This window comes from Leptodactylus fuscus, chromosome 4 (assembly GCF_031893055.1).
Source record: "Leptodactylus fuscus isolate aLepFus1 chromosome 4, aLepFus1.hap2, whole genome shotgun sequence".
Taxonomy (NCBI): domain Eukaryota; kingdom Metazoa; phylum Chordata; class Amphibia; order Anura; family Leptodactylidae; genus Leptodactylus; species Leptodactylus fuscus.
The window spans coordinates 147,488,939-147,515,416 of NC_134268.1; the positions used below are offsets into that span (position 1 = coordinate 147,488,939).

General features: G+C 41.7%; 1 protein-coding gene across 1 annotated transcript; it reads right to left on the reverse strand.

Moving 5' to 3' along the window:
• Positions 1 to 5,030: 5,030 nt before the first annotated feature.
• MATCAP2 (microtubule associated tyrosine carboxypeptidase 2) lies at positions 5,031 to 26,081 on the reverse strand. The gene is made up of 7 exons (XM_075271176.1): positions 25,783 to 26,081; positions 21,917 to 22,590; positions 18,143 to 18,286; positions 16,692 to 16,824; positions 15,209 to 15,514; positions 12,365 to 12,462; positions 5,031 to 5,411 (listed from the first exon to the last, which is right to left on the reverse strand). The coding sequence occupies exons 1-7, from the start codon at positions 25,805 to 25,807 to the stop codon at positions 5,250 to 5,252; spliced, it is 1,542 nt and encodes a 513-aa protein (XP_075127277.1). The 5' UTR covers positions 25,808 to 26,081; the 3' UTR covers positions 5,031 to 5,249.
• Between the last annotated feature and the right edge of the window lie 397 nt (positions 26,082 to 26,478).

Consider the following 26,478-nt stretch of genomic DNA (forward strand, 5'->3'; position numbering starts at 1 on the left):
TTACACATAGCAGTGTGTATCGTGAGACAGTATTGGTCACTGCTTTTCTAGGTCCTAATGGTAAAGTAACACTTTCAACCCCTTTAATGGGAAATGTGAAGGGTGCAACCCCCAGGATTCAGCACCAGTGGTGAGGGCAGAACTTTGTGCTATCAGAATCCAGTAATATTCAGGACATGTTGACTAAAGATGAGTAATAGAAGGATATACTTCTTCCTTTGCACGTGGTAACTGTGTATATACATTTAATACTGTTAGATTGAATTAGTGGTACTTATAGTAAAGGGTTAATACTGCATCCAATGTATGTATATATTTAGCACTCGCCGTGCGTAGTGCTGCATTTGCTTTTCTATTTGCCCTTTGGCTACAGCACAGGAATGATGCTCCTCTATTTTGTACAGCGTTAGTTCATGGATGTGCTAAATTCCTTAATGTTGTGTCTTTTCCCATTCAGACCCTTTTTTGTTTTCCCCTCAATGATGATATTGTTTTAGTGTTCAACGGCTGAAAATTCCATACTTTACAGTCATTCAGGCTGCAGATCCTGTGACTAAGCTTCCCAAGTTCAAATCTGCTTTTACTTGCATAGTGGAAAGAAAAGCAGAACTGCAGGGTAGGACACATTCACATTCCATTACCCATATATCACATCTAGAAAGGGCGTATTACAGTATGCTGAATAGAAAATGCTTGTCACTGAAGAATGCCTGTCACAAGCGCTGGCTCCTGCCTTCTGCATTGGGAGCCAATTGGTTATGATGGGGGGTTATGAAGGGCCACTTAGTGGGTCCCTGTTAATGTCTGATGCCTCTGTAGGGGTATTTGATGTGTTACAATGGCCCAGGTCAGGGATCACCCACAGTAACTACTGTTCCCAGGGTAATGTAGCTGTGGCACACTACATTCATTGATTTCCCCCCTGCTCACCTTACAGCCCACAGGACATCATGTGGATTTAAATGTGAACCTTGTGTTTATATGTTACATAGTGCCTACTGTAAATACAGAATATGTAGTTGATATTACCTGCAGTCCTACACCTTTGAGTAAGAGAGTTATGACTGTGTTATCTTTGATGTTATATACAGATGCAGGTAGCATCAACTGCATAATCTGTATTCAGAGTTATCACTGTGTTATATATGTGTAAGAAAAAGTTATCTTTGTACCGTATTAGCCAGTGGATATGAAATGTAAAGAGTGAGAGTCCTCAGTAGTTTGATATCTTTTTAATGGCTAACAAAAAAATGACATATTGCGAGCTTTCGGAACTGCTATAAGGTTCCTTCATCAGGAACACAATATCTGAAGGCAAGCACATTTATACAGAAATACAGTGTTTAATGCACAAATGATGTAAAGCAGTACAAGCAAATAAACACATAAGTCCAAAAAAATGTCAGTTCACAGGAAGGCTCTCTGAGTTTTATGATTTCATTGAATCAGCCCTGGCTGCAGCACACCTAATGTGGTGTATTTAATATTAGGTACCAAGTGTCCCACTGGGGGTCTGTATGTGGGAGAGACAGGCCAGACACTTAGGATGAGGATGAATTCGCACCATCATACAATTTCAGAGCAAAGAATGGACCTCCATGTGCCAAAACACTTCTGCAATCAAAATCATAATATCATTAATGATATGAAAATCCTGGTTCTAAGAGGAAATTTCAAAAGCAAAAAACATTGGCGTGTGTGTGAATATAAGCTAATGGTGACCTTTGACACACTCCAAGGAGAGAATTAAACCAGTCACATGGTTTTATGTTGTTTTACAACAATTAAACACCACGTCACTGATCAAAGGAATCATAAAACTCAAGAGCCTTCCTGTGAACTGAATTTTATTTGGACTTCTGTATCTATTTGCTTGTATTGCTTTACATCAATTGTGCATCAAACATTGTATTCCTGTATAAATGTGCTTGCCTTCAGATATTGGGTTATACCAGCCTGATGAAGGAACCTTATAGCAGTTCCGAAAGGTCGCAATATGTCATCAATTTTGTTAGCCTTTAAAAAGGTATCAAACTACTGAGGACTTTCAATCTTTACATGTGTTATACACTCACCGGCCACTTTATTAGGTACACCTGTCCAACTGCTCGTTAACACTTAATTTCTAATCAGCCAATCACATGGCGGCAACTCAGTGCATTTAGGCATGTAGACATGGTCAAGACAATCTCCTGCAGTTCAAACCGAGCATCAGTATGGGGAAGAAAGGTGATTTGAGTGCCTTTGAACGTGGCAAGGTTGTTGGTGCCAGAAGGGCTGGTCTGAGTATTTCAGAAACTGCTGATCTACTGGGATTTTCACGCACAACCATCTCTAGGGTTTACAGAGAATGGTCCGAAAAAGAAAAAACATCCAGTGAGCGGCAGTTCTGTGGGCGGAAATGCGTTGTTGATGCCAGAGGTCAGAGGAGAATGGCCAGACTGGTTCGAGCTGATAGAAAGGCAACAGTGGCTCAAATAGCCACCCGTTACAACCAAGGTAGCCAGAAGAGCATCTCTGAACGCACAGTACGTCGAACTTTGAGGCAGATGGGCTACAGCAGCTACAGCAGCAGAAGACCACACCGGGTGCCACTCCTTTCAGCTAAGAACAGGAAACTGAGGCTACAATTTGCACAAGCTCATCGAAATTGGACAATTGAAGATTGGAAAAACGTTGCCTGGTCTGATGAGTCTCGATTTCTGCTGCGACATTCGGATGGTAGGGTCAGAATTTGGCGTCAACAACATGAAAGCATGGATCCATCCTGCCTTGTATCAACGGTTCAGGCTGGTGGTGGTGGTGTCATGGTGTGGGGAATATTTTCTTGGCACTCTTTGGGCCCCTTGGTACCAATTGAGCATCGTTGCAACGCCAAAGCCTACCTGAGTATTGTTGCTGACCATGTCCATCCCTTTATGACCACAATGTACCCAACATCTGATGGCTACTTTCAGCAGGATAATGCGCCATGTCATAAAGCTGGAATCATCTCAGACTAGTTTCTTGAACATGACAATGAGTTCACTGTACTCCAATGGCCTCCACAGTCACCAGATCTCAATCCAATAGAGCATCTTTGGGATGTGGTGGAACGGGAGATTCGCATCATGGATGTGCAGCCGACAAATCTGCGGCAACTGTGTGATACCATCATGTCAATATGGACCAAAATCTCTGAGGAATGCTTCCAGCACCTTGTTGAATCTATGCCACGAAGAATTGAGGCAGTTCTGAAGGCAAAAGGGGGTCCAACCCGTTACTAGCATGGTGTACCTAATAAAGTGGCCGGTGAGTGTATATGGTGTTACATAGGAATTGAGAGATGAGGTTCTATCCGAATCTAAACAAACGCTGATTCATCTCAGACTAACTAAAATGGCCGACGCCACATGTGTTGCACAGGAAAAATACAGAAGAGACACTTGTCTTTTGAGTCAGTGTGATGTTCTAGCACCATCAGCTGACATAACTTGTCACTGGACACCTTACAGTGCTCATATCATATACACTACATAAGGTGCTCTAAGCATGATCACGAGGCATTTGCAGTAATGGTGGAACTAGAGAAAGATCCTTGATTCATCTCACTGTATTATACAGAGTACTCAGTTCTGAAAAGCTTACAATTGCAAGCAGTATAACTTAGTTAGACAATATTAGGAATAGGACAGTTTAGTCAGTTTTAGTCAATTACAGGTGTAATTAGTGATAGAATCATAGATACTAGGAGTAAGGCTAGGCTCACACCTGCGCTAGATTACATTCTCCATTCCACTTTAAAAATGTGGAGAGAAAAGTCCTGGGTGGGCTTGCTATTCTGAAGGGAGGATGGGAGGGGTTAGTAATGGGCGGGATCGCTATTCTAATGAGACACAGGGAGGGGGGGCTGAGTAAGAGGGAGTTAGTGCAGCAGCTTCACAGGAAGTCTGCACAGCAGAAAGCTACAGAATGTAAACAACTATTAAGCCATTAGTAGCACTCTCAGGGCTAGTTCATACGGCGTTACACGGGTACACGTTCCGGTGCGGCTGACGCGACGGGATGCCGATGCAGTGCACTGGCATCCCGGCGCGGCATTCAGTGATGGATTAGGCCCAAATGAATGGGTCGAAGCCTCGGGCCATGGAATCCACGGCAAGATAGGGCAGCTCCCTTCTTTTTTCCGCTACTAGCTAGCGGGGAAAAAAAGCTAGTGTCTCTCATTGAAGTCAATGGGAGCAGCGGATTTTGAGGCGGATTCTGTGTCAAAATCCGCTGCCAACTTGCCCCGTGTGAACTAGCCCTCAGATCTTTATTAATAAAAAAAAACCTACCCGGAAAATCCCTTTAAATACATAGCAACTGCTGTTCTAACAGCAAAATTCAGATTCTGCCTGTGCTGATCTGAAAAAAGTCTTTTATATTTAACCACTTCTGTAGCGGGTCAATTTCTGGACCAGGACCAGACACATTTAAAGGTTTTTTTGCATGTGCAGTTTTGAGGGCTATAACATTTTTATCATTTGCGTTATTTAGGGCTTTTATTTTTTGTTTGTTTGTTTTTCTTTTTTTTTTCTTCTTTTCTGCAATGTGTGGATAGGATTAGCCGGAATCCCATTCACTTTGTAGGTAGTGTAAAACGCTGTGTTTTTGCAATGTGGCGCCCGTGGCCTTACAAGGGTTTTTTTTCCTGCTGCAATACACAGTGTGATAGAGTGTGCTAAATCTTAAAAAAAAGATTTTTTTCTGATGTTATCTTAGTTGTGACAGTCTATTGTCTTGATTGGTTGCTGGTGGATACAACCATGAATGCAGACTCATTTCATCGTCTGACACTTGTCAGAAACCTAGCCATGATTTCCTTATTTTGAACAAATTACCCACCTGGGACACTATGTGAATAAAAGATAATCTGGGCTCAGTAAAGTTCTAGTAATTTATGATAACTAGTTATCGCCGTAACTAAGGTGAACTGTAGATTAGAAATATCTCGACCTGCAAGCAATTATAATTCTAGTCCAAATAATATATCTTTATTTTTACCATAATACTTAACAATGCTTTAAAAGGCAATTTTGTTAAATTATGAATAAAACCTCAAATACAAAGAATACATTACAAAAAAAATTGAAAACCGTAAAACAGAATGTCGAGCTCAACATTTTCAATATGTATTTTAATAAATTGCTGGCCCTATGTCATAATTCCACGGTGTCCTGTTCTCTTCCGCTACGTACTGGATTCCATTTTGATCTCTGATTGTTCATTTAACCAATCAGCATTCGCAGCTCTTCATCTGTTAGATCATTCACCTGCATGATTTTTTCCAAATATTCCATGTATCGACCTCTGTCTTGTAGAAACTGAGGAACTCTGGCATTTTGGAGAACAGCAAGGTCTTTCAAATGCTCTACATCTTCATAGGAAACCTTTAAGAAAAACAAATGTGTTGTTATAACAAAGCATCAGATGCCTTTATGAATATATCTATTGCTCCGATAACACACTGCTTTCTACAGTACATGGTCTTAAAAGGAACCTGTCACCATGAAAATGCAGTATATATTCAGATTGATAGTGGGCAGAAGAGTACCGTATATACTTGAGTATAAGCCGACCCCCCTAATTTTACAACAAAAAACTGGGAAAACTTATTGACTCGAGTATAAGCCTAGGGGGGAAATGCAGCAGCTACTGGAAAATTTCAAAAATTAAAATGGTCGTAGTTTTTGGGTGCAGTAGTTGCTGGGGAAGGGGAGGGGGTGTTTTGGTTGTCTGTCTGCCCCTTCCCTGAGCTTGAGGACTGAGTTTTTCCCCCACTTGGAATTCAGCCTGGCTGAATATTGGGTATCTGCAGTGCTCCTATTAACCCCTTCCTGATGAAACAGGAGCACTGCAGATCCCCTATATTCAGTAGACAGGGCACTGTCAGACACAGGGATACCTAATGTGTATGTGTTTCACAGTCATTTTCTACTTTTGTATGTATTCTAGGGAAAGGAGGGATTAAGAACTTTTATTTATTTTAATTTTTTTAAAAAAATTTTTGCACTATTTTATGGGAGATTCTATACATTGACATTGTGGCTGGTCATAAACCCCCCTCACCCTCCTAAAAAAAAAAAAAAAAAAAAATTATTTTTTTTGCTGACTCGAGTATAAGCCGAGGGGGGCTTTTTCAGCACAAAAACTGGGCTGAAAAATTCGGCTTATACTCGAGTATATACGGTAGATTGATACATATAGGGTGGTCCTATCAGTGATTGGCAGCCTTTCATGTATAAGTGTACATACAGAGATAACTGTTAGTCACTGATAGGACAGTCCCCATGGCTAAATAACTGTTTCTAAGGGGCTGTTCACATCAAGTTTCTGCTGTCCATTTAGCAGATCCCTGTAACTGATCTGTTTTTTTAATAGTAAAAAAGGATAAAAATATGAATCCATTTTTACATTAACCACTTCCGGACCACCCATTGGGTTTTTACATCTGGAAGGTGGTTGTGTAGTTCTGCAAGGACATACGTCCAAACAGAAATCAGCAGCTACTGAAAAGGGGAGCTGGCTTCAGGCAGAGCTCCCAGAGACAAGGCAGGGAAGGTTTAATACCTTCCCTGCCTTCCTGATCACTGTGTATACGGCGCTCAATGAACGCTATGGGCACTGCAATGTTGTGGCTCTCCTCTGACCCTGCAGTCTTTTAAGAGCTGCTAGGTCCTACAGGACCCAGATCAGCTCTGTGGTTATTGGCAGGAGGCTATATTCCTCCTGCAACTGTACCAGCCACAGTTACAGGGGAAATCAGCCTCCCCTACAAAAAACAAAAGTGATAAGATGTCCCCAAAGGTCTATTATGACGTTATGGGGACACAATGTAAAAAAATAAATAAATTAAAAAAAGTAATAGAAAAGTAAAAAAAAATTAAATAAAATAATTTTTATAAAATGTAAATAAAATTCCAATTAAACACCATTATTAAAGGTTATAGCCCCACCCCCGACGATGCCATACAAAATAAAAATTGCCGTAACGGAAAAACTATTTTATAAAGTTATTTTAGTAGCTCTTTCTTATTAAATAGAAAAATGAAAAGTGAAAAACAGACACGATTTCCCTGCTATTTTGTTTATATTTTCCCGAATATAAAAAAAATTAAAACACATGCAAAAATAAAAACAACATAAAAATAAAGCCCTATGTGTCACTGAAAAAAGACACAGAAATTAGTTGAATAACACAAATGATAAAAATGATACAGCCCTCAAAACTGCAAAAACCTAAAATGTTTTTGGTTCTGGACCACAAATTGACTTGGTACTGAAGTGGTTAGGAAAATACATTGATGTGTTTAGTTGAACAGGGCCATGAATGGATGAGTAAACATCATGAGATTCGTTTTGATGAATATTTGTTCGCCCCTGAGTTTGTTACAGAAAGTGTTGTTATTATACTCTGGAGCCTTCTCAGACCCAAGAGTATAGTAATCGGAGGATCAGGGGAGGTGAGTGAAAATAACACATTCACCTTCACTCACCTCTCCTGAGTGTCCAGCGGTCCCATGGCCTCTTTTGGCAACTGGATGACTTCAGCAGTAGGATTCAAGTTTTTAAAAGGTTCCATGAGAGCACCTTTGAGGGGGTTTGTGCATGCCACCCTTCCTATGCTAAAAAAAAATTGGTTGCAATGTGCAGTAAAAATTTTCAAGCCATGCCCCTTTACTGTGAAATGACGCCCCCTTTTGGAGCCCCACTCCCACAGTGCTTGCTTTTAATATACTGTATATGCCATGGTCATATTTGACTTATACATCTAAAGGGTTATTGTCCACGATCAGAGCCATCTCTGCCAGGTCTTCACTGAATGGCCACCGCTTTTAAAATCTGACATCTGCCAGAAAAGGGTTGTCTGGGATTGTTCTTTTGAGCTCCACTTCCTCTACTTAGGCCAGTGACATGACATCCAATGGTCACATAGCCATGCTACAGCTCATTTCCATTCAAATGGATTGATCTGAGTTGCAATACCAAGCATTGCACTATACAATGTACAGTACAATGTTTTATAAGTAGTTGAGAGGCCACAGCAATCAATATCATTCAAGACAAAGAGAAATCGGCATCACTCCGCGGACGTGAATAAAAAAAGTCCTTTATTCCATCTAATATAAACTTACAAAGACTAGAGATGAGCGAACAGTGTTCTATCGAACACATGTTCGATCGGATATCAGGGTGTTCGCCATGTTCGAATCGAATCGAACACCACGTGGTAAAGTGCGCCAAAATTCGATTCCCCTCCCACCTTCCCTGGCGCCTTTTTTGCACCAATAACAGCGCAGGGGAGGTGGGACAGGAACTACGACACTGGGGGCATTGAAAAAAATTGGAAAAAGTCATTGGCTGCCGAAATCAGGTGACCTCCATTTTAGACGAATAGTGGATTTCAAATCCGGGTCATATGAGAATGTGAACTTTGTGACTATGAGACAGGGATAGCTGTACAGGCAGGGATAGCTAGGGATAACCTTTATTTAGGGGGGAATGTTATTAAAAATAACTTTTTGGGGCTCTATCGGGTGTGTAATTGTGATTTTTGTGAGATAAACTTTTTCCCATAGGGATGCATTGGCCAGCGCTGATTGGCCGAATTCCGTACTCTGGCCAATCAGTGCTGGCCAATGCATTCTATTAGCTTGATGAAGCAGAGTGTGCACAAGGGTTCAAGCGCACCCTCGGCTCTGATGTAGCAGAGCCGAGGCTGCACAAGGGTTCAAGCGCACCCTCGGCTCTGATGTAGGAGAGCCGAGGGTGCACTTGAACCCTTGTGCACCCTCAGCTCTGCTACATCAGAGCCGAGGGTGCGCTTGAACCCTTGTGCACACTCTGCTTCATCAAGCTAATAGAATGCATTGGCCAGCGCTGATTGGCCAATGTATTCTATTAGCCTGATGAAGTAGAGCTGAATGTGTGTGCTAAGCACACACATTCAGCTCTACTTCATCGGGCTAATAGAATGCATTGGCCAGCGCTGATTGGCCAGAGTACGGAACTCGACCAATCAGCGCTGGCTCTGCTGGAGGAGGCGGAGTCTAAGATCGCTCCACACCAGTCTCCATTCAGGTCCGACCTTAGACTCCGCCTCCTCCGGCAGAGCCAGCGCTGATTGGCCGAAGGCTGGCCAATGCATTCCTATGCGAATGCAGAGACTTAGCAGTGCTGAGTCAGTTTTGCTCAACTACACATCTGATGCACACTCGGCACTGCTACATCAGATGTAGCAATCTGATGTAGCAGAGCCGAGGGTGCACTAGAACCCCTGTGCAAACTCAGTTCACGCTAATAGAATGCATTGGCCAGCGCTGATTGGCCAATGCATTCTATTAGCCCGATGAAGTAGAGCTGAATGTGTGTGCTAAGCACACACATTCAGCACTGCTTCATCACGCCAATACAATGCATTAGCCAGTGCTGATTGGCCAGAGTACGGAATTCGGCCAATCAGCGCTGGCTCTGCTGGAGGAGGCGGAGTCTAAGGTCGGACCTGAATGGAGACTGGTGTGGAGCGATCTTAGACTCCGCCTCCTCCAGCAGAGCCAGCGCTGATTGGTCGAGTTCCGTACTCTGGCCAATCAGCGCTGGCCAATGCATTCTATTAGCCCGATGAAGTAGAGCTGAATGTGTGTGCTTAGCACACACATTCAGCTCTACTTCATCAGGCTAATAGAATACATTGGCCAATCAGCGCTGGCCAATGCATTCTATTAGCTTGATGAAGCAGAGTGTGCACAAGGGTTCAAGCGCACCCTCGGCTCTGATGTAGCAGAGCCGAGGCTGCACAAGGGTTCAAGTGCACCCTCGGCTCTCCTACATCAGAGCCGAGGGTGCGCTTGAACCCTTGTGCAGCCTCGGCTCTGCTACATCAGAGCCGAGGGTGCGCTTGAACCCTTGTGCACACTCTGCTTCATCAAGCTAATAGAATGCATTGGCCAGCACTGATTGGCCAGAGTACGGAATTCGGCCAATCAGCGCTGGCCAATGCATTCTATTAGCCCGATGAAGTAGAGCTGAATGTGTGTGCTAAGCACACACATTCAGCACTGCTTCATCACGCCAATACAATGCATTAGCCAGTGCTGATTGGCCAGAGTACGGAATTCGGCCAATCAGCGCTGGCTCTGCTGGAGGAGGCGGAGTCTAAGATCGCTCCACACCAGTCTCCATTCAGGTCCGACCTTAGACTCCGCCTCCTCCAGCAGAGCCAGCGCTGATTGGCCGAATTCCGTACTCTGGCCAATCAGCACTGGCTAATGCATTGTATTGGCTTGATGAAGCAGTGCTGAATGTGTGTGCTTAGCACACACATTCAGCTCTACTTCATCGGGCTAATAGAATGCATTGGCCAGCGCTGATTGGCCGAATTCCGTACTCTGGCCAATCAGCACTGGCTAATGCATTGTATTGGCTTGATGAAGCAGTGCTGAATGTCTGTGCTTAGCACACACATTCAGCTCTACTTCATCGGGCTAATAGAATGCATTGGCCAATCAGCGCTGGCCAATGCATTCTATTAGCGTGAACTGAGTTTGCACAGGGGTTCTAGTGCACCCTCGGCTCTGCTACATCAGATTGCTACATCTGATGTAGCAGTGCCGAGTGTGCATCAGATGTGTAGTTGAGCAAAACTGACTCAGCACTGCTAAGTCTGCATTCGCATAGGAATGCATTGGCCAGCCTTCGGCCAATCAGCGCTGGCTCTGCCGGAGGAGGCGGAGTCTAAGGTCGGACCTGAATGGAGACTGGTGTGGAGCGATCTTAGACTCCGCCTCCTCCAGCAGAGCCAGCGCTGATTGGCCGAATTCCGTACTCTGGCCAATCAGCACTGGCTAATGCATTGTATTGGCTTGATGAAGCAGTGCTGAATGTGTGTGCTTAGCACACACATTCAGCTCTACTTCATCGGGCTAATAGAATGCATTGGCCAGCGCTGATTGGCCGAATTCCGTACTCTGGCCAATCAGCACTGGCTAATGCATTGTATTGGCTTGATGAAGCAGTGCTGAATGTGTGTGCTTAGCACACACATTCAGCTCTACTTCATCGGGCTAATAGAATGCATTGGCCAATCAGCGCTGGCCAATGCATTCTATTAGCGTGAACTGAGTTTGCACAGGGGTTCTAGTGCACCCTCGGCTCTGCTACATCAGATTGCTACATCTGATGTAGCAGTGCCGAGTGTGCATCAGATGTGTAGTTGAGCAAAACTGACTCAGCACTGCTAAGTCTGCATTCGCATAGGAATGCATTGGCCAGCCTTCGGCCAATCAGCGCTGGCTCTGCCGGAGGAGGCGGAGTCTAAGGTCGGACCTGAATGGAGACTGGTGTGGAGCTATCTTAGACTCCGCCTCCTCCAGCAGAGCCAGCGCTGATTGGTCGAGTTCCGTACTCTGGCCAATCAGCACTGGCCAATGCATTTCTATGGGGAAAAGTTAGCTTGCGAAAATCGCAAACTGACAGGGATTTCCATGAAATAAAGTGACTTTTATGCCCCCAGACATGCTTCCCCTGCTGTCCCAGTGTCATTCCAGGGTGTTGGTATCATTTCCTGGGGTGTCATAGTGGACTTGGTGACCCTCCAGACACGAATTTGGGTTTCCCCCTTAACGAGTTTATGTTCCCCATAGACTATAATGGGGTTCGAAACCCATTCGAACACTCGAACAGTGAGCGGCTGTTCGAATCGAATTTCGAACCTCGAACATTTTAGTGTTCGCTCATCTCTAACAAAGACATCAAAAACGAAGAAAAAAAAAAGAATGACAAACATTTAAAAAACGCCAACGCGTTTCGGGACGCACAGTCCCTTAGTCATGGCATCCTTCGTTTTTGATGTCTTTGTAAGTTTATATTAGATGGAATAAAGGACTTTTTTTATTCACGTCCGCGGAGTGATGCCGATTTCTCTTTGTCTTGATCCCATACCTTCGTTTGTTGGTCCACAAACCTATCGTGCACCCCGCCCAGGACTGATTACCATTCACGGTGAGCTCCAATACCTTCTTTTTCAAATCAATCAATATCATTGTCCCAGACAACCCCTTTAAATATATGGTAGGTGGATGTGTGCATGAAAACTTGACAAAGGACCCTGTGAGGGCAGATACGAGGTGTTATTTGGCATGACTATAACATCTCCATTTTTTCCTAAGATGATGGTGGCAATTTTTCTTTTTTGTTTTCTGTTTTTGTTATAGGTAGAATTGCATATGAAAGCTGAAACAATAGAAATAAGTGAAAAAAGTCCGGATATTTCCTGCTACAAACAGTCAACTAGCTTGTTGTCAGGCATATTCCTAACATTATGTATAATGCTCCTAAAATGTACCTTTCCCATGGCGGTAAGAAGGCGGAAATCTATGGTCTCTCTGTGCCTTAGTATTCGTAAAATCCCATCAAGGTATACTTGGTCTTTATTGAAACAGCCTGGGAGAAAAAATTACATTAAATATTCACAAAATTATACGGTTCTCAATATGTAATATTTATAATAAAATAAGCGTCCATGTTATGGGGATAAGATGATAAAAATATATTTAGTAATGCTTGACTTTATGGCTAGCTTTTATTTACAGAGCAGTGTGCCAACAGAAAGCCATACATTGATTGTATCTTTATTCCCTTCCCAGCATCTGCTATAATAGTACAGCGGAGTATTCTCTGAAGTCTTTAACCCCTTTCCGCTGGAGGAATTTTTTCGATTTTCGTCTATCACTTTTGATCCCCCCCCCCCCCCCCTTGCAAACCCCATAACATTTTTATTTTTCTGTTCTCAGAGCCATATGAGGGCTTAATGTTTGCGGGACAAATTGTCCTTCATGATGCTACCACTAGTTAGTCTATACAATGTACTGGGAAGCTGGAAAAAAATTCAGGGTGGGGTGAATTTGAAGAAAAACTGCATTTGTGTGACTTTATGGGCTTCGTTTTTATGGCATTCACTCTGCAGCCAAAATGTCATGTCACCTGTATTCTATCTTTTGATACGATTCCAGGGATACTAAATTTATATGGTTTTATTTACATTTTAACCCCTTAAAGAGGAACTTTCACCTCCTGGGGCACATGTGGATTCATATACCGCTAGAAAGCTGCGCTTTCACGTTCTGTGCCCCAGGTGAAGAGCTATCATTGCCAATACCATAGCTCTTCACTGTCAGAAGGGCTTTTCTGACAGTCAGTGAGGAATGCCCTTCCTCACAGTAGCGTCTATTGCACAGTACTGTGAGAGGAGGGAGCATTCCTTATTGCCCAGTGATGATGCTGAGTGGTGAGTAACGTCCCCCCCCAGTACTCGTCTATGGACCGCTCTCACAGTACAGCGCCATAGACACTACTGTGAAGAAGGGCATTCCTGATGGCTTTCACGTTCAGACAGTGAAGAGCTATGATACCGGCACTGATAGCTGTTCACCAGGGGCACAGACCGGGGAAGCCAATGTCAGCTTTCTAGCGGTGTATTACACTGCATGTGACCCAGGGGGTGAATGGTCCTCTTTAACAAAAATCTAAAACTGTGCAAAAAATTTTTTTTTTTCTAAATGATGGCATATTCTGACACCTGTAACTTTTTAATACTATGAGCATGCATAGGGCATCTTTTTTCGTGGGGCCAGGTTTACATTTTAGGTATACCATTTTGGGGAATGTTTATCACTTTGATCACTTTTAATTCAAATTTTTATTACAGGCGTTTGCCTTACGGGAAAAATATTTTTCTAGATTTGTATATCGGGTGTTTTCAGACACAAGGATACCTAATGTATATGTGTTTCACTGTATTTAAGTACTTTTTTATGTGTTCTAGGGAAAGGGGGGTGATTTGACTTACATTTTTTTTGTTATATTTTTTTACTTTTTTTTTTTGCATTTATTAGAGCCCCTAGGGGTCTTGAACCCTAGGATGTCTAATCACTTATGCAATGTATTACAATGCTAATGCATTGCAAATTACCATGACAGTTCCCGGCTGTCATAGCTCCGGGGCCGACGATAACTGGTAAAATAATGCCACCTGGGCATTGATGGAAAATTGGTGCCTTGGTCAGCTTTGACTGAGGCGCAGAGGGGGTTAATGCCCTCAATCAGTGTGGGCACTGATCGAGGGCATTAGCTCCAGGTATCTGCTGTATAATGCTGTGTAAAAATTGAAAAATGGGGAAGGGGTTAATCATCATTTAAAGAATGCTTTTCATCTGTATATATTTTTATATACTCTTAGACAAGTGACTGTAAATCAATTACATTTCTGCTGAAAATTTGATAATATAATCTATTGCAGATGAGTTTCTCGAGTTATGCTGTATGACATCCCTGTTTACTTGCCTTCCCACTGCAGTCATTTTTCGACTTTCAATTTTCATTTTTGACCCCCTCCCCCCACCTTCCAAACCCCATAACTTTTTTATCCTTCCATTCACAGATAACAGGAGAGAACAATTTGTCCCAAAAACATTAAGACCTCATATGGCTCTGAGAGCGGAAAAATAAAAAAGTTATGGTGTTTGGAAGGGGGTTTGAAAAATGAAAATCGAAAAATACTTGCAGCGGGAAGGGGTTAAATGCTTTAAGCATTTTAGCCTTAGCATCCAGACTGTCAGATATGACCAGCAGAAAGCTGGACTGGCATTTTACTAACACAAAGAAGATGTAGTATGCTTTAAATAGCAAAAAAAGTTGCTTTCCCACAAAAGCAAGCAATCTCCTATCCATTACTCTGATCCCCACTGATAAGAACAGAGCACATTCAATCCCCTTACTGAATGGAGCAGTGGTCAGGCAGTGCACACACTGCTCCATTCATTTCAATGGAAGTGCCAGAGATAGTCAAAGTACAACACGAGGAACCCCAATCATCTGCAAGTTATAATTTGTTTTTGTATGTATATTCCTTTAATTTGACCCTCCTGTTCACAATAACTATTTCACAATAATGAGCACCTGGTGCTCTCATAATGTGTAATTAGTTGGTCCATTGTTTCTTGGATGTTTAAGATACTTCAGTAAAATTGGTGTGATAAATTATATTTGTCATTTTGCAAAAACAAAATAACTGTGCCCCAAGTAGGTAATATTAATGAATGATGCAATGGATAGAGCTACAGTACAGGAGCATTCATGGGTTCCCATTATTTCTAGCAGTAATAAACTCTGGCTCCTGTTTTACATTTACCTGGCTGAGATGTATCAGTGCATCCCCTCTTTGCTCGCACACAGTAATCCCATCTTGTGTTTGGGTCTTTTACAAACCGGCCCACGTCTTGAAACAGTTCGCTGAAGGACATATGGCTAGCTTGGTAAACAGTGTAGTATAGTAGTGCAGCTCTCCACAAAAAGGGGTCTTTGCGAAATAAGACACTGTGAATGCTTGCAAGGCCTTCTTCTGTTGGATTGACTGGCTTAAGTCCATATTTTTTCCGTCCAGTGCTGTTATTCCATGGCTGTTGGTTATTATTCATTCCACGAAAATAATGAGTTCCTGTATTTAGACAATGTAGATTGTTTATTATTATTAAAAAAAAAAAAAAAAATCATAAAAGTATTTTCTCTTACGCATCCACCCTTGCATTTGGGTTTCTGTTCGAGGGGTCTGCTTAGGGATCCCCCGAATGGAAACCTAATACACTTAAAAAAACGGTTACCCTCAGAAACCCACAGACCCCATAGACTATTATGGGGTCCACAGTTTACCGTTCAGTTTCCACCTGAAAAGGGCAGAAAAATGAGAAGACAAGACTAAGTGCCAGCAATAGGAAAATACTAACTGCTCTACAGATGGACCAAGTATCGGTGTTTAAAGAGCACCAGTCAATGTCCCAGGCCTACCATATTGCCTCCACCTTTAATATGCCTACACAATCAAGTAAGATGTCTGGTCTCCTTCTATTAGGCAGGGTCTCCCACTATTCAGTTCTTAGCTCTCTCCTCCCCCTGTTTATTGTTGTTTGTTTGTCTGTTTAACCCATTTCTTACTATATCCATGTATTATTTTTATTCTTGCCATTTATATACCTTCTTTCTCACTGTGACTGTTTTCCTATGTGCCTTATGTTCTGTATTTTTGATACTTTTTCAATAATTACCTTTGCAACTAAAGAACACCAATTGACAATGCAACAGGGCAATGCACACTGCATGGTGAGTAATGATCACCCAGGCATTCATCCTCTATATAGTTTATATTATGTCAGCAGCTCATCCCCTGTTTACACAGAAGGTGTGCTGCTATCCAGCAAGTGTGCGCATAAATAATAAGATCATTTTACAAGAATTAATTGCTTGTTTGCAACTAATTGGGACATGTCTACATAGACTGAAGATTGAATGAACAATTGTTCCTGAGAACTATCATTTCTAATCATTGGTCTGTGTATTAGGCATTTACCCCATGACCACTTTTTACTAAGAGAAATTACTTGTTATATACGTTATATGCATATAGTTCCATTTTTTTGCCAAGGGAGTATATGGACCACTAAACCCAAAAAAGGATGGAGATCATGAAAATAAACCAGAAAACCAAAAAGAAACCCATGCACAGAAGAATCCACACTACATGCAGAGGTTTTCTGCTTGAATTTGAATCGAGAATTAGAACACTAAACAATGGCCCTGATGTAATATAGCATAAAAGAAAAACCTGTGGCATCTTTTACCTATCTCATGTCTAAGCATCCCCTCAAGCCACTGCTCCCTCGCAGTAGAAATATTGATAGTCAGTGTTGGTCGACCATTCACAACTGTCATGGAAGCCCGAGAAAGCAAATCTTCAGTAAGGTGGACAACAATCTGGAACATATAGGTCAACATTATTATTTTAGGTACCAGAAGTAACAGAATACAGTTTAAGACAAAGTGGCAGATATAAGGTAGTAATGAGGAATTTGTGTAAGACATAATTCTTAAAGGGGTTATCCTAAGAAGAGAAAAAAAAGGTATAAGGAAACCTCTGAGGACTTTCTGAGAAAAGCGCTGCGGGAAAAAACGAGATGTGTTTCCGCCGCGGTTTTTCCTGTAACACTTTTTGGCTGTGGCTTGCTACATGGGGTCTTAGCCTTATACTCTGTAGTTTCTTTAGATCCCAGAATATATTAAGTGGACGTCCAGTAAAAGTGAGACAACATAATAAATAGTTATACTTGCTTTACAGCTAAACCTCACAAATATTCCCCTTAAAGAATCTCACAAGGTTTGCCAATATCTAGGTGAGATTCCTATGACCAATAGAATGTTCTGGCAGAGTATGAATAGAGCAGAAGTCACACGTGTACAATTCTACTGCACTTCAGAAATCTCCAAGTACAGTATTTGCCTATCTGTCAGTCCCATAGAATTTTAATTGAGTGGTAGTGCACTTGTGTGACAACTGGTCTACTTAAACTTCTTTGGAAAGGGGGCTCAGGACCCTTGTTCTTGTGATCTTAGTAGTCCAATGATCGTATATTTATTACCTATCGTATGGATTGGTAGTGTATGTTTTTCATGGAAAAACGTCATCTTTAGCCCAGGGCTCCAAGAGGCGGAAATGCCGCGAATTGCCTGCGGTGGAAGTGCCACAAGTAAAAACACAGTATTTCTAGCAAATATCATCCCCACGGTGTGGGGAAACACACTGCGGACACACTGTGATTTGCAAAACCATTGCAGTTTTGGAAATCGTAGCATGTTAATTATACCTACAGAAACACCAGTGTTTTCCCTATGGGTATAATGGAAGCAGAAAGTCTCTGGGAAAAACCGAGATACATTTCTGCCGTGTTTTTTCCCGCAGTGCTTTTTTGTTGCAGTACGCTACATGGGGCCTTAGTCTTAAGAAGTCCTTTAGTCCTAAACATTTCACCAAAGAAAATCAGTATTTTCTGTTTCTGGAATCCTGTATGGACAATTGGTAGATGTTTACTGGAGAAATGTATTTAGTATTGAAGTCTATACAGGCAGCAGAATTGTCATTGTCCTTTTTCTGTCACTCAGAATTATGGGAGTAGAACTGTTCTTTATTTGGTGACCCATCAAAAAGGTCCCCAATGTGAATGTCTTCAAAGGTTACTGCAACAGATGTAGAGAGAACAGATTTGTTCAGAACTAACAAGTGTGATAAACCACTTACCTCACCCAAGCACCCTTCTTTTTCCATGTACTTCCTAACTTGATGCCATATTCGACTCTTTGGAAGAAGACATCCTCCAGTGGCTTGCTCAAATTTCTCATAGCTGCCATACTTCTCAAGTGCTTTTAGCATGATGTTAACTGCCTATAAAAGACACAAATGGCTTATTTGGTTGTATAGATTGCTATATAGTGCCAATAATGAAAATGATCACTCACAACATTTTGGTGACATTCACACTTACACCTAGAATTTTTTTTTTTTTTTTTTTTAAATGACAACATTTGTGCCATAAATTAATATAGTTCACAAATTCTCAAAGCAATCGTCCTGACATGCCTGGTTTACTTAATATTTGTATTTCCTATATGTTAACACTTAGGACCCCCTTCTTTTAAAGAATAACTGTCATTATAAAGTTTTTGTTTTTTTTGTGAATATAAGAAACTTTGTAATACACATTGTCAGAAAAAAATTCTTCTAGCTGCTCTCAGGAGCTCCACTCCTGCCCTACTGCTCATTTCATTGCCAGATCAATCTTCATTGAATACTCACAGACAGATGAGGTTACATAGAAGTCTATGCAGATGAGAAGGAAGAGGAGGAATCCAGTGAAAGAGAAACAGACACACAGATGTCGGGCTATTGAAAACAATAAATTTTTTAGCACCTTTTTAGCAGTTTACCAGCAAGTTTTAGTAGACTTGAGCAGTATAGATGTGAATAAAACTCTAGCGAGATAAAATCCTTAGTCTAATCTTCTTCAGGAGGCTTGAGGTCTCTGATCGCTTTATAATACTAAGCACTGCAGTCTGTCTTCATTGAAGATGGATCTGAGCAGTAAATTGACCAGTTTAACAGGCAGGAGAGAAACTGATAAGCGGAGATAGAAGCATTAACCTATGATAAGACATATTTGGGTCAGTTCACACAGAGTTTTTTGCAGGCGGATTCTGATGCAAAATCCACCTCAAAATCCGCCTGCAAGAATGTCTCCCATTCATTTCAATGGGAGTCCCTTGCTGTTTTTTTCCTGCTAGCGATTTTTTTCAGCTAGCGGGAAAAAAGAAGTGACATGCCCTATCTTCCCGCTGATTCTGCGTCTGAGTCAGTTGCGGCGTCCGCGGCTCAAGACTCCCTCCTGATTAGGCCCATTCTTTCGGCATCCCATTTCTCCATCAGCATCCCATTGCGGCTAGCCATGCGGAGAAGTCACACAGCGGAAAAAATTGCTGCTGTGTGATCGTACCCTTACAATGCTTCTTAGATTCATATGAACTATTAATTTACAAAATGTGAAACAACAGTTACTCTCTAAAACTGTCTTATTCCTCTTGGAAATCTATGAAGAAAAAAATAACTTGGCTTAAAGGAATTTTCTTGGCAACAAACATTTTTTTTTAAAAAGGTCAGTTAGTGCTATTATTGGGTTAATAAGTTCACCCAAATGCCTTTAGCAGTGTTATGAGTGATTTCTGGGTTTCTCTGGTAGATCCTGGTATCCTCTGCATTTGTTTACATGGGTAGCTTCCTACTCTCTTATCCGACAACTACTGTACCAATCCTCCTTACACTCCCTCCCCCTCACACCCCCTTCAAGCTCTATTGCGCAGGCATCGGTAGAAGTGAAGGAAGTGGCGCTTTGTACCCAGAAGAACCAGGCATGAAGACAGGTAAGTATGATGTGGTGGGTAGTATTGGTGACGTTTCATTTTTGGAAATGGGGAATCAGAACTTCACTAGAAAAACATAAAAAATGTACCTGGGACGGTCACATGACTGCCCCAGCGATCTGGGCAAATATTCAATATTTTTTTTATAAAGTATCGTAAGTAAGTTAGAGGTTAGGTGGGGGAGAGTGTTTAGTAATAAATTATTACTTTATCCCGGACAACCCTTGAACCTTTCCCTTAGTCATATGGTTGTGTCAATATGCAGTCAATGTCGTTCTAGAAACACATCATAATAACACCTAGTTGCCAATTTATTTATAAGGCAGTGCAGAGTTCTTAAAAGCTACATTTTATATGTTTAATACACTTATATGCAATACAGGCACAGACAATTAGGGAAATTGGTAGGGCAGCTCGGAAATGCAAACAGTTAAAAGATATGTCCTTGGTGACAAATTTACTTTAAGGGCCCCTTCACACGGCTGATACGCTGGCTGCTTTAGAACGTGTAAACGTTCCGTGGCAGCGGCGTCTAAAGCAGTTCCCATTGTTTTCTATAGCGAGCGGGCGTCTGCCGGCTCCCATAGAAAACAATGCAATCTGCTTTAGACGCCGCTGCTACGGAACGTTTACACGTTCTAAAGCAGCCAGCGTATCAGCCGTGTGAAGGGGCCCTAACAGCCTTGAAGCTGCAGCCAGTTCTGGCCTTTCTGACAAAACCCAATTTTCCAATTCTGACATGAGTCACTTTATGTGGTAATAACTTTGGAATGATTTTACTTTATCCAAGTGCTTCCAACCCCTGGTTCACATTAGTGTTTGGATTCCGTCCGGGGAAGTCCGCATGAGGACCCCCCTGAACGGAATACCAATGCAACTGCAAGCGCTGTGCAGTTAAAACATACGGACCCATAGACCCATAGACTGAAGGAGGAACTCATGGATTGTGGAGCCTTGATTTTATGAGGATGCTTTTGAGGCACCATGTCAGATTTGCAGTACAACACCCAAAAGACCCAATTATGAACACTGCACCCCTCAAGGAATTAATTTAGGGTCGTTGTGACCATTTTGACTTTATAGGTATTAAACATTGGGTGGTGAAGATAAAAAAATAAATGTCTAATAATATGCTGCTGTAGCCACAAGTTTTTAATTTTTGCAAGGTGTAATAGGAGAAAAACTACCCAACAATCCTCTATTCAATTTCCCCAAATTTTGTTGCTGTAAAGTGAAAGGGCTCAGAAGGGAAAGGCATATAAAGGGCACATCTTACTGCAATGTTTTATAGAGTTCCAAAAGTATCAGTACAGTGGAACACCCCATCACCCCAACCTCCCCTTCCCCTCCAAATTCATTCTATTTACAAAAATGCACCATTTAAGCCACCATAAATAACAGGTCAAGAGACTGTAGTTCAGTCTCCGACATCAGCCCCCATTATTGCTTTGTGGGTTAGATAGCAGCTAAGAGCAGTACTTAGCTGCCGGGTCACTATTGAACATGTCATCTAAAGCTATATTCATACAACAGTGAATACTGGCCGCGTGGCATCCACCTTTTTAACAGAAGTCACACAACAGCATTAAATTCAAAGCAAGTGAATGGGGGCTATTCACATGTAATGGACCATTAAAAAATAGGTCAGGTCCTATGTTTGCCAGTTTTGATGGACCCCTCCATACTCTCAAATGTATGGGGGGAAAATGGGTGCAAGACAGCCATGAAAAATGGACATTTTTCACTGTCATTTTGCACCTTGGTCATCTGAATACAGCCTAAGGGATTGAACAACTAGCATTGGTAACTTCAGCCAAGTCCCAGTGGTTGCAGTGGAAGTCCAACTAATCAGTATATCTGACTCCTGCTGCGAATCCCATAAGTACAGCTCCTGTAACTACAGCATCCATGGAACATAACTGTACATCTACATGGAGTAAAGTACGTGCAATCTGGATGTACAGATATGTCTACGTTTATATTTTTTTATTTTATAACAGTTTTTTAAGATATGCAGACATTATAAAGTTACACGTGCATGCTTTACAAAAGGTCTGTTTATGGGCCCAGCCTTTTTTTGTTAGAAAAGTTGTATCAATACCTGTTTAAGGAACTTGTCAGAGGCGTGGTTGTGCCTTGCTAAGACATGTGGCAGTGCAGGATTGGCGTATTCAAACTGAGGATTGCATAAAAAGGCAGACTTAAAAAATTTGATTTTCTCCTTTTCTACGTTTAAGGGCTTTATTGCATTTAAAATACAACATTTCTTCCCAGGTACTTCTTCCCTTGTCTTTGAGACATTCGGTTCCTTTCCAGTTGTCAGGCTAGAAATGTAATGCTTTCTCCTGGTCTTGATTTTAGGTCTAAGCGAGAATCCTATGTTGTTTCCGGCCACAGAGATGCTTTGTGGATATTTAGCACTGGCTGGTCTAGCTTTGGAGTTAAAACTTATGTTCCTCCTGGCACACATCCAAGAGTTGTTCTGGGAAGGATTGCGGGGTTTATGGTAGTCTTTGCTACGTAATGTACTGGACAGTTTGCTCCCTTTCCTACGTTTCTTGTTTAGTGCCACAAATGAGTCTTTTGGAGGCTGCTGCTTCTTTTCCTGTTTGCTCTGAAGCATAACATTATAACTGCTGGTTCCAGTGGTAAATGTGTCTCGCAGAACACTTATGGACAGGCCTTGGGTGTTGTTTGGAGTTTCCAAATTGCACACTTTTTCCACATTTAGAACTGATTTTCTTGACTGTTCCTTCTTAGGCCAGTGGAGTGTTTCTGCAATAAATATGAACATTTGTATTAATACAAAATATAAGAAAATACAGAAATGTTTCACTACAAAAGGGATCATTGAATAGGGCTCAATGCTGATATTTTTTACCATCTTTGCATTATGTCCCTAATATAAAAAGGGTTTTCTCCATCAGTTCTGTAACCAGGTTGTTTTAGCTCCTTCTCCGGTGTAAAGTTAGAGGTCAATTTTATAAAAAAATCCATGTTATGAATCACCCATAATGCACCTCTATGCACATATAAAGCTTATTAGTTCCACGTCGGTTCTTACCGATAACACCTATACCACAGCACAGGCACGGGGACATGACTAATCTCCTTTAAGACATGACTTTCACCCCCTCTGTCTCTTCAGTTTGTTAAAAATAAATACGGTTTAGTGTTAGATGCCATAGCAACATTTCACAGCCCAATTGACAATGAATTTAAAGTTGTCCTTTACATTTCTCCATCACTATGAAGCACAATGTAAACTATTTTTGAGCCAGCACTTTGTGTGTTACTGAGCAAACAAGATTGCAAATGAATCTGAAGGCGCCTATCATATTGCAGAGAATTGGATTACACCTTGAAGCAGACTAATAGAAGGTGCTGACGGATACTATATATAAGCTTGGTTCAGTGGTGTAGAACAATTAATGCATCTTTCATCATCTACTCATTACTAGAGATAGAATAAACCATAGCTAATCATGTGAATGGGGAGTGCACAGTAATACAGGACTCGCACAGGTCACCAGAGATATTATACAACAGTTGGACAACTGCAACCTCTAACAAGGATGAGCTTTCGTAGAAGGTGTATAGTATTTTGAGGGAAATATTTATGCAATATTTAAAGGGGTTTCGCTCTATGGTGCCCAAAGGACTGAAATTAGGAAGCAGAGACATCTGTATAATATACACTATATGGAAAGGTATTGAGACACCTATACATTACACCTACAGATTCCATTCTATTGGCCTTATGAAGTTTATCATGCGTCTACAGCTAAAATGGCATTCTACAAAATTATGGAGCGTGTCTATGGGAATTTTTTCCCATTCATCCAAAAGATCATTTGCTGGATCAGAGACTGATGTTGGAAGAGAGGGCCTGGCTCCGTTGTTATCCCAAAGATGTTCAATGGGGGTTTGCGGTCAGGGGTCTGTATGGGTCAGTCAAGATCATTCATACCAGACTCACCCAACTGTGCTTTTATGGACCCTGCTTTATGCACTGCGGCAAGTCATGCTGAAACAGAGAAAGGAATTCTCCAAAATGTGCCCACGAAGTTTAAAGCATACAGTTGTCCACAATGTCTTGGTATGCTGAAGAAAAACATACTGGAAAGCACCCCCATAGCATTATCCTCCTACACCAAACTTTACTTTTGGCACAAAGCAGTCAAGCAGGTAACGTTCTCCTGACATTTGTCAAATCTAGTCTTGAGGGGAACTTCGCTGCTCAGACTTTCTGCTGCAACTCTCCTTGCTGAATAGGCAAGTAATAAGATGTTTGGGTCCAATGAGCAAGTGTCTCCCGATACAGGTTCTGCATTATTTGTGGAATCTGCAGCAAGACTGAGCGGGACACTGATTTATTCACTGCCCTACTTCAATCTCTGTTTCAAAACAATGGGAGGAAGATTCAGGATAAAATTTTGCAAAAAATCCCAAATCAATCAAAATCAACCCCAAATTACGTTGTGTGCACATCCCCTAACTTTACATGGTCTTTCATTTCATGAACTGCAACTCTGGTAACCTATTTCAGTATCACGCTGTAATTCAGTGACCACTGTAGAATAAGTCGTTGCTTTAGGCCGGGTTCAGACGGGAGTTTTTTGGACTGGATTTTGAGGCAGTGGCTGCCTCAGAATCCAGTCCAAAAAACGGCTAGCCGCGACTGAATGCGACTGCGACAGCAATGATAATTTCATTAAAAGGCCGGGGCCCCACGGGCTGGAAACACCGCGATTTTCCCCCTTCGCAGTTTTGAAAATCGCAGCATGTCAATTATATCTACGGAAAAGCCAGCGGCTTTTCCGTAGATATAAATGTAACAGAAAATCCGCAGAAGAAAACTCTGTGAACTTTCTGTTCAAAGCACTGTGGGAAGAACTGCGATGCGTTCACGCCACAGTTGTTCCCGCAGCGCTTTAGTGTGGCGTTTATGGCCCATGGGGCCTTAGCCTTAAATCCTGTAGTGCAAGTAAGTGTGCACTGTGGGTTATTAGCATAGCAAATGGATAGAATATCATCCACTCTCTACATTGTAGTGAATATGTCTCACATCAATTTTTCACGGCCCTTTTGCACCCAAAGACACATTGCAGTGTATGGAAGGATTGTGAAAATGGACAAAAATAGAGAAACCTATATTTTGATTCTGTTAACGGACCGTCAAAATACTGGTCATGTGAATAACTCCTATTTACAGGAAGGAATATTAATGCAGGCGTGACTCAGCCGTTAAAAAAACACAGCCGTCACATGGTTAATTATGATGGTCCTGTGAATATAGGGTATATATATATATGTATAATTTCTGTAGAAATGATTCTGCAATCTACCCAGTGTACGTGTTAATAGTGTAGTGTTCACACAGAAACAGAGAAATCCAGATCATCACTGTGATATGAAAAACAAAACAGGGACCGATGCCATTGCATTAGTCCAAAAATTGAGACAAATAACTAAACATTGTCACAAAGAAACATATAAATATGTAATCTTTATACATACTCAAATAGGTATTTATCAACTACAGTAAAGGTAGACAGACAGAGAGGTAGAAAGAGAGATAGATAGATAGATAGATAGATAGATAGATAGATAGATAGATAGATAGATAGATAGGTGATAGATAGATAGATAGATAGATAGATAGGTGATAGATAGATAGATAGATAGATAGATAGAAGACAGATAGATAAATAGATAGATAGATACAGAGATAAGTAAATACACATTTGTTAGAGGAAAACAACATGCTAAAAGTAGACTTTGTGAGTGAGTAGCAATAAGCATGCACAATGTTGGCTCCTACTGCACTGCGTCAGACCAGAAAGCTCGCTGCATCACATAAACAACCTCAATAGCAATGCATAAAGAGAATTTTGTTTTGTCTGAGCAGGGCACAGATCAGCCATCAGTTATGGCCTGGTTTACTGCAGCAGTATTTTTACTTACCAGTCACACAGATAGATTCCAGCATTTTCTTCCCAGTTGCTTGCTCGCTATATGTGATAGGTTATTATGTCAGCTTTGCCTAGGATGAGGATCATTAGTTTGCGTCTTGACAGCGGGCCAGCATTTTGCTGTATGCAGACATTTGGATGATGAGTTTGGTGCAGTGCATTTCTGGTGTATATCCAAGGGATAGACAGACGGAGAAGCGGGCTCTATCTACCCTGACATCCAGCCTGTGGCTATTGTTCCTCTCCTGGTGACAACGGTGGCAGCTTCATGCTGGAATGCGTTAGAGCTCTACCTTGGTCTCCATGGCAACAGCTGCACTACGTCAGAGAGCAAATAAAAAGGAATTTATTTTAGAGCTGAACTTTTACAGGCGACAAACGCCAACCAGTCATAGGCTCAGTGCTATTACACTGCCTGCTGTGCAAGCAGTGGCCTGCAGGGGCATATGCCCAGAGAGTTATGTCACTAACACCAGAGCTGAATGTGTCATAAAGCATGATGTGTGATATTATGTATGGGAAACGGCATAATAACCAAAAAATAAATGCTGCAAAATGGACACTGCAAAAGAAATGTATCATAACAGCTCATTGTCAGAGACAGGGAGAAGCTAAACCCATAGCTGACCACCATGCCAGCCTCTAATAAAAGGGCTTGTCTTCAAGAAACCTTCCCCTTAAAGAGGAC